This window comes from Tyto alba, unplaced genomic scaffold (assembly GCF_018691265.1).
Source record: "Tyto alba isolate M040663 unplaced genomic scaffold, T.alba_DEE_v4.0 Super-Scaffold_32, whole genome shotgun sequence".
Lineage (NCBI taxonomy): Eukaryota > Metazoa > Chordata > Aves > Strigiformes > Tytonidae > Tyto > Tyto alba.
The window spans coordinates 5,609,524-5,617,195 of NW_024881307.1; the positions used below are offsets into that span (position 1 = coordinate 5,609,524).

The window sequence follows — 7,672 nt, forward strand, 5'->3', positions numbered from 1 at the left end:
AGCAGCTGCACAGGCTGCCATTTCCAGAGTGGAAAGCGAAGACACTCACTATAAATTGCGCTTCTGTCATCTGGCACGCGTTGACAGGCCCACCTTGTCATGGGATTGCCGACAGGCAAAGCAGGAGCCATTATCTGCGTCCGCCGTAATCTCCTCACGTAGAAATTACCGTGCGGGCTAATTACTGTGTGCAATTGTCACACTGGCACACGAGCTGCTGCATTAGCATCTCCCACAATGGAGGCTCCTTGCTTAGCATCTGCCACGGCAGCAGTGGCTGGCCGTCGTGGCTGGGGAGGGTGCATTTTTGTGCTGCATGGTCCCGCCACGTGGCATGGCTGGGAGGAGGACAGAGCTGGCTTTGCTGCTGTATTCTCCGTGTAGAAGTGTGGTGCTGATGGTAGGTGTGAATTGGTGGCAGTTTGGGTCCTCGCTGGTCAGATGCAGGAGCATCCCCTCGCCAGCGCAGTGCTTGCCATGAATATGGGAAGAGTATGTCTGACAAGCAGCTGGGGGGCCGTACCAGGAGACCCCCGCTGGGGTGAGATACGGGCTCCAATGTGAGCCCAGGCAGCCCTGCTTTTTGCAGTGTGCATTTGGGACTAGCAGCATGCAAAGTGCTGTGGGCTTTTCTCTCGGGTTTAAGGACTTCTCGAAATGTACATCTTAATCCTTGTAAACTGCAGCAACTCAGAACCTGTGGCTTTACACATAGAAGTGGCTGTGTGAAAAGGGGCATTTGCTAAAGCAGTTACTCACTGGGGACCCCAGGCGCATTTGTGGGTCCGCCCTGCAACTGGGTGGTTATTATGAATCATGTTGATAGGTTTTCTCCTCGGGCCAGGTAATTATTGCGGCATAAGGGCCCTTTGGTGCTGCTGTCTGACAGGTCTAACGGTCCCAGCAACTTTTGCACAAGGAACCACGTACGTAGTGAGCACTCTTGCTTGAATGCAATTTATTTTCCTGTGCCCTCCCTCTCTTTCTCGCTTGACAAAAAGCTAAAGGTATTACCGCACACTTGGCATAAAGAGGCTATAAAACTGCAGTCTCAAGAAACCACCTGGGATAAGTTATTAAAGGCCAGCAGCATGCCACCTCAAGCACCCAAATCAGGAGCTGGCCCCAGAGGGTTGCCGGTCTCGGCAGGTCTCCTGAGACGGAGGTCAACATGCCCAGTGCCCCAGCCACACTGCCGACCCATCAAACACTGGTGGGGCTTAACCAGGTCGTGTCCATAAGCAGGACACCAGGGTCCCGTCACCTGCCGGGGCACCAGGGTTTAGAGGGGAATGAGCGGAGCCACGCGCGAGGGGCGTGTGAATCTGGGGTGCGAGGAGCCAACAGAGTCCAAAGCGGTGGATGCGTGCTCGAACCCTCCTCAGAGGGTGCTGGGGTCCACGTCGCCCAGTCGCAAGGCCAGGTGCCTCTGGGAGGGAGAGGATGGAGGGACGAAGGCTGCGTCTCCGCCTGCGTGATGGGGAGCGGGAGAGCACAGCGGGGCAGTCCTGACAGGCTCTGTAGCTTTCTGTACTTCTCGTGGGGACTGTCCTCAGTGTGCTGCCGTGCCTCGTGCAGTCTCTGACAGCTCCAGGCCGCCCTGTGCGTGTCCTCCAGCGGAGTTGGCATGGCAAAGCTGCTCCCGCCTCTGGGCCCCGTGCTTCTGGGGCAACGAGGAGGAGGAGGAGGAAGGCTGTCCACACAGGTGCCACTCCTGCTGCCAGTGTGCTGCAAGCAACACCTCCACCTTGTGGTAGCAGCAGCATCAGGGTCCCGAATACAGAATTGTGTCTCTCAGTGGTACAATATCCCATGGCTGCAGGGGAGGACGCGTTTGTGCTGGCGGCCTCAACGTGGCACGTGTGTGACGGGGAGGTCCCGATCTCTCTTGCACAGGCAAGAGTGTGCAGGAGCCCGGGTCGGGCGAGGTGTCCCGTGCACGGTGCCAAGCACAGGGGCCCCGGCCCTGCGTGCATTTTGTGTTTGGGTATGGCCCGTCTAGTGCTGCCCATGCACCGCAGAGGGGAGTGCAACCTGCTCTCGGGGTACCCTGGCTGGGTGTTGTGGGGCTTAGGTGTCAGTGAGTCCGTTACTGCACACTATGCTCGGTGAAGGCAGAGGTATGTGGCGATGAGAAGGTCTGGAGCTCTTCCCAAGGGGCCCTAGTCAGCATGGTGGCTCACACAGGCCAGCGATGCTGTTGCCGTGTTTGTTCTGGGCCTTGCCTTGACCCTTGGCAGTTCTCTGGGCTCCGTGTTAATCAGCAACAGAGGTCATGACTCCTGTGGGTGTGGGGAAGACCAGGTCGTTGCGGGGAGGCGAAAGCAGAGCACAGCCTGGGTGGGGGACCATGCCCCCAGGAAAATGGGACCCCCGGGGTGGTCAGCACGGGGGACCCGCCCGTGTCCCCTTGTGGGACAGGCATCCCTCACGCTCGTTGCGTGCTGTGCGGTACAGCCTCAAGCTGTACCCTGCCCGAAGGATGGAGGGGAGCAGAGGGTCCATCACCACAGTGAGGGGCTGCAAGAGCAGCCCCCATTGCTGGTACAGGCACAGCCGTGTGCTCAAGCACCGGTTTCCCTGAGAAGGGAAGTGTTGTACAGGGGGACCTTTGGGGGAAGCTACCTATCTGCATAATCCAGGGAGTGGAGAAAAGGACAGGAATCAGATGGGACATGTAGTACCCCCACGGCCAGCTCTGTCAGTGTCCTGAGCAGCAAAATGCTGCGCTCTAAGGGGTCTTGTGCCACTATAAACTCCGAGGGGGCTCACCAGGCGTGGGAGCCTGGCTGTACCATACCTGGGAAATACAGTATATACTCCAACATTGCCTGCACGCCACACGTGAATGGCCCCTGGTTGAAGTTCCAGCCCAGCATCGCAGCTTTGTGGGTCTGGGTGTATTTATAGGGGATACGGAGAGAAGAGGGGGTGAGGACCAAGGCTGCTACTACAGATGAACCGGAGTGGCGTTGTGAGTTACGGGGGCAACACCAGTGCTGGGCACCACCAGGGTCACGTCCCTCTTCTGCCGGTGAGGACCATCATGTCATCAGGTGGTTGGGTTTGGCCGTTTGCACAGCAGGCAGGCTGGTGCAAGGTGGAATCTGCCCTAGTCAGAAACCCCCATCTGTCCCTTGAAGGTGACCGGCAGGAGCAGGGTAGGCAGTGGCAAGGGTCAGGTTTGTCAGGAATGTACCACCATCAGCACCCCACCTCAGGCTGGGAAGCCGAGAGCTGTGGTTACGTGTAAGGAAGCCAGGGGGAAGAGAGGCAGCTCTGGGCATTCTGACCGTGAATGGTGGTGCTGAGCATGGCACAGGCTGGGGATCCCCCACATCCCCCCCACGCTTCTCGCTTGGCTGGTGCCGAGACCTTGTCCCCTCTGAGCCACGTGGGCTGGGAAGCAACTGGGGTGTCAGCAGGTCCTCTGAGGCTCTTGGCATCCGTACCCCGTGCACGAAGGCATCAAGTCCTCGTGGCCAACCCAGGGGAGGAGAAGTTCCAGGGACTGGCATTGGGTGGTATTTTCCCTATTCCCTTTGACATTTCAGCAAGAGGGGAGGGGACAATGTGCACATTTGCTGCCAGAATAGTGCAGGGTAAGCCCGTTGCAGGTGTCACAGGGGAGATATAAAGCACCCTGGCAGGCTTCACATAGCCTCAGGAGCAAGGGTGAAGGGACCAAACGGCAGCCAAGTTGGCAAGTGAGATTTATTGAATGGACCCAAAGGCGGGGTGACAGGGTTTCAGCAGGAAGCACACCAGGTGTTAAGGGGGAAAGCCAGCCACGACCCTTTTGCAAGGAGAAGCCCCGGCCCCTCACCTCTGGGTGCCTGTTCCTCCTCTTCCCCCCCTCAGTATTCTCAAGGAGTTTGATGGACCCATGAGTCTCAAAGTGCGTCTTTGTCTTACAGGCATGCTGGTTTTGGGATGCATTCTGTCAGCACCCCACAGGATGTCCCCGGGCGAGAAGAATGAAGAGAGAGCATCAAGTGCCAAGGAGTCCCACTGCATCTCGAAAGGTAAGCATTTGCAGCTTTTTTTTGTGAAACACGGCTCAGAAAAAAAAAATGTAGTGTTGTCAGCCTCTCAACTCAATTTGACTCGACTCGTCCGGACAGACTCCACTATGGCAAGTCAGTGACAAAGGTGCACAGCACAGACAGATGGAGACCCTGCCACAAGCCACATCATTGTTCTATTTGTGCCACGTTATTGTTCATTTTGTAAAGCGGCAGCGCAGGGACCGCAGCAGGGGTCCAAAGGCAGCCGAGAGCGGGGACGATAGGGGCAGCAGGGCAGGTCTGTGGCACAGGGCGAGGCTGTAACTCGTTTTGGGAGCAGGGGCAGGCCAGAGCACTCACCGTGAACCATCCCACGCCAGTCACGCGTCGGGGCATCTTTGTCTGTGGGAAAGTAGTCTTGAGAGGCCAGGGAGGAATGGGATAAGATCCGGCTGGGGAATCTAATCCCGGAGAGGGGCCGGGCTGGGGGACAGTCTACTCGGTCTTGGTGGCTGAGGGGCCATTGGGCACCCCCGAGCCTTTCTCTCGGAGCTTGCGCAAGTAGTCATGGGGGCCTTTGCCCTCAAAGGCTGTGGGGCTCTTGTAGGAGCCACCAATCTTGTCCCAGAGGGTGAAGTACTGCCCGTAGTTGTAGTCGAAGTACAAGTGGTGGTCGGTGTGGTGGGCTGAGCCGTTGATGACGTGCCGCAGGAGGCGGGGGACGCGGTAGTCGCCATCGTGAATGGAGATGGTCCAAACGTTGACGAAGATGTAGAGGCCCAAGTAGGTGACTTTGTGCAGGGGGAAGAGGAAGGGGTAGATGTGGTAGGGCAGGCTCTGCATGAAGCCGTCAACGGGGTGGAAGGCATGGCTGGCGAAGGGCGTCGCGATCTTCCAGAGGTGGTGGGGCTTGTGGAAGCGCTGTGGGGAGAAGACACGCTGTCGGTTCCCGAGGTGGGGGTGGGCATGGGGCCCCCTGCACCGGCTAGCCCCTTTTAGGGGGCGCCCCAGGTGGGGACAGACTCACTCACTGCCTGGGAGCCCAGGGGGACTGAGGGCTGAAGGGGAGGGACGTGTGTCCCGACGGGCTCTCAGCTCCCGTCGTGTTGCAGACCAAGGGGTGAGGTGAGGCCTCATTTGGCCAGGCTGACCCCGCCGTTCCCCCTGGGACACATGTTCCTCAGGAGGGGCAGCTCAGCTGCAGCCCTGGTGTGGGGTGAGGGCTCTTGCCCAGGGCCCCCCCTCCCATCTCGTACCTTATAGAGCAGTTTGTGGTGGAGAGCGCGGTGGATCCAATAGATGCCCATGTCAGTGAAGAAGAGGAAGGACAGCATGCTGAGGAAGACACCCGACCAGCCTGGGGGAACAGGGATGTTAGGGGCAGTGCTCGTGGGTACCAGGAGCCACGGGGAGGCATGACAGCCCTCACATCAAAGTTTGCCCCATCGAGGAGACATGGTGTGAGGGTTCCATGGTCTCCTGTGACTCAGGGAAAGCGAGCTGGGTGCCTGTTTGTCAGGAGCTGTCGCTGGGAAAGGGAAGGCCTTTTTTTGCGGAGGGAGGACACACATCGAGTAGGTGTCCTCAAGCTGGGGCAGGTGGGCGCTTCATATCGGCCTAAAGGGAACTTGGGGTTGTGACTAATAGATGGGACCAGCTTGAGGCAGGAGGTACCCACGTGGATTTTTGTAAGCGTGGGCCTACAGGAGGTGTGCTGTCATCAGGAGAAGTGGGGGTGCGCTGCCTGCCCCGAGGGGGCCGACCCGGGCAGCGGGGAGAGGGTGCTGGTCTGGTGAGGGGGAGCGGCTCACCGTATGGGGAGTCCTCGATGTTGTCGTAGAGCTTGCTGTAGCCCCGCACCTCGGCGAAGAACAGGGCGACGGTGGGTACGCTGATCCAGGGGAGGGAGCGCAGGGCGTAGGCGATCTCCCGCTGCACCTGGTTCTGTGGCCAGAAGAGGTCAAGAGAGGGTCTGTGGTCAGAGAGGAGTCAAGGGGAGACGGCGTCCCGGGAGCTTTGCTGTGACATCCATGCCACGTGAGCTGCCCGTTCAGGGAGAGCCGTGCTAGGGGTAGGGCTGGGTGCTGGGTCTAGTGTGCTGTGCAAGCGGGATTTGTTTCCAGTTAGTGGTGGGCACCGGTGGGCCGAGAGGGGCGGTTGCTGCCCCTGGTTGGCCACCTGCCAATTTGCAAAAGTGGGGTGCTGAGACAGCAACAGGTCCCCACTGTCAGTGATGGGCTGTGAGCTTGTCTCAGTGGCCTCGTGTCTTTGGGAGGTTTCTAAAGGCTCAGTTTGGTGGTGAACTGTGGGGGGCGCGGGGTGCGTGTGTCTCGCGAGTGGCGTGCAGGGTGGGGGGAGGTATGCAGGAGAAAAACACCCCTCAAGGTACAAGCAAGAGCAGATGGGGAACGGGCAGTGGGGACAGGCCACGCCACGGCGTCGGCGCCCGTCGTTTGGAACGGCACACCCACCTCTAGGAACTGGGGATGTTTCTTGAGTTCGTGGTCAAAGATGAAGCAGTAGCTGAGGGTGCCGAAAAGCAGGTAGAGCGCGAGTGCCCCCAGGTTGGTGATGACGAAGAGGCTGAGGAGCTGGCGGCAGGGCTCGCCCTCCGGCCAGCCGGCGGGGTACACGTAGGGCGTGAGGAGGTGCCGGTCCGCGGCGTCCAGGACCAGATCCATGGCGGCTCCTGCGGGGCAGAGAGAGGGTCGCTGTGACCAGGCACGGGAGAGTGGGCGCCCACCGGGGTGTGGGTGGTGGGGTGCTGGACATCTGTGGGGGTCACTTCAGTTGGGTCTGGGAGATGTAGGTCGTGGGGGTATAAAGCACCAGGGGACACCTGGTGCTGTGTCCCCTCGCCGCGGGAGAGGGCGTGCGTGACAGCGAGGCAGCAGGATGGAGGTTTTGGGGAGCAAGGCGTCCCCTTAGGGCAGCACAGACTGTGGCGGCGCGTGCCTCGGCTGTCCAGGAACCCCGGCCCGTTTTTGGGTGCCGTGGGGCCACTCCAGCAGCGCCCCCCGGGGGGGGTCCCGCCGCCGGCACAGACGGGACTGTGCGTGGGCAGGGAGGGCACTCAGCGTGTGTTGGGAGCGCAGGCGAGACAGCAAGTCCCCCCGCCACGCCGCCGCGGCGGGGGGGGGGGGGGGGGACCCGGTTGCAGGCGCGGTGCAAACGGGGCGTCCCGCGGGTGCGCGCCGTGGGTGACCCCACGGAGCCCGCGCCGTGGCCCCGTCCCGTCCCCCCCCTCCCCGCGCCCCGTCCCCCCCGTACCTGCCTGCGGGTCCCGGCGCGGCGGTGGGCGGGGAGGGGCGGCGCTGCCGCCCGGTAGCGCCACGTGACGTCACCGCCGGAGCACCTCGCGCCACCGTGGGCGGTGACGTCGCGCGGGGGCGTGGCGCGGGGGGACCAGCGCGCCTTCCGCGCGTGCGCGCTTTTAAAATTTGACTTTACATCTCCAGTTTGCCATCGATTTTTCTTAATTATTTCATTATTTCCTTATGTGGCATTGCTTTCAACGTGTTCTGTCTACCTTTATTCCCCTTGCATTTTTTTTTTTCAAATCGTTTTTTGTCCGTATGCCCATGTTCCCCCTGCTCCCAGCAGACCTCTCATTCTCATCACGCCGCCTCCTGACACCTTCCTCTTGCTCTGCTTCTATCTCACAG

At 60.3% G+C, this 7,672-nt stretch overlaps 1 protein-coding gene across 3 annotated transcripts; it reads right to left on the minus strand.

Annotated features, from left to right (window-relative positions):
- Positions 1 to 3,696: 3,696 nt before the first annotated feature.
- Positions 3,697 to 7,373, minus strand: SC5D (sterol-C5-desaturase). 3 transcript variants are annotated; one of them, XM_042800716.1, is made up of 5 exons: positions 7,278 to 7,373; positions 6,479 to 6,696; positions 5,819 to 5,951; positions 5,264 to 5,364; positions 3,697 to 4,928 (listed from the first exon to the last, which is right to left on the minus strand). In XM_042800716.1, the coding sequence occupies exons 2-5, from the start codon at positions 6,686 to 6,688 to the stop codon at positions 4,503 to 4,505; spliced, it is 870 nt and encodes a 289-aa protein (XP_042656650.1). In that variant the 5' UTR covers positions 6,689 to 6,696; positions 7,278 to 7,373; the 3' UTR covers positions 3,697 to 4,502. The 3 variants fall into 3 exon arrangements, with proteins under 3 accessions (XP_042656650.1, XP_042656651.1, XP_042656649.1); XM_042800717.1 differs by having other exon boundaries at positions 7,282 to 7,364; XM_042800715.1 differs by lacking the exon at positions 7,278 to 7,373 and adding an exon at positions 6,847 to 7,086.
- Between the last annotated feature and the right edge of the window lie 299 nt (positions 7,374 to 7,672).

Bases quoted from the DNA above. Each gene is read 5' to 3' on its own strand.
- SC5D (XM_042800716.1), bottom strand. From the start codon at position 6,688: ATGGATCTGGTCCTGGACGCCGCGGACCGGCACCTCCTCACGCCCTAC. The intron at 5,365-5,818 runs GTGAGCCGCTCC...CTGTTCCCCCAG, and splicing joins CATCGAGGACTCCCCATACG to GCTGGTCGGGTGTCTTCCTC. The intron at 4,929-5,263 runs GTACGAGATGGG...TTCTCCCCACAG, and splicing joins ACCACAAACTGCTCTATAAG to CGCTTCCACAAGCCCCACCA.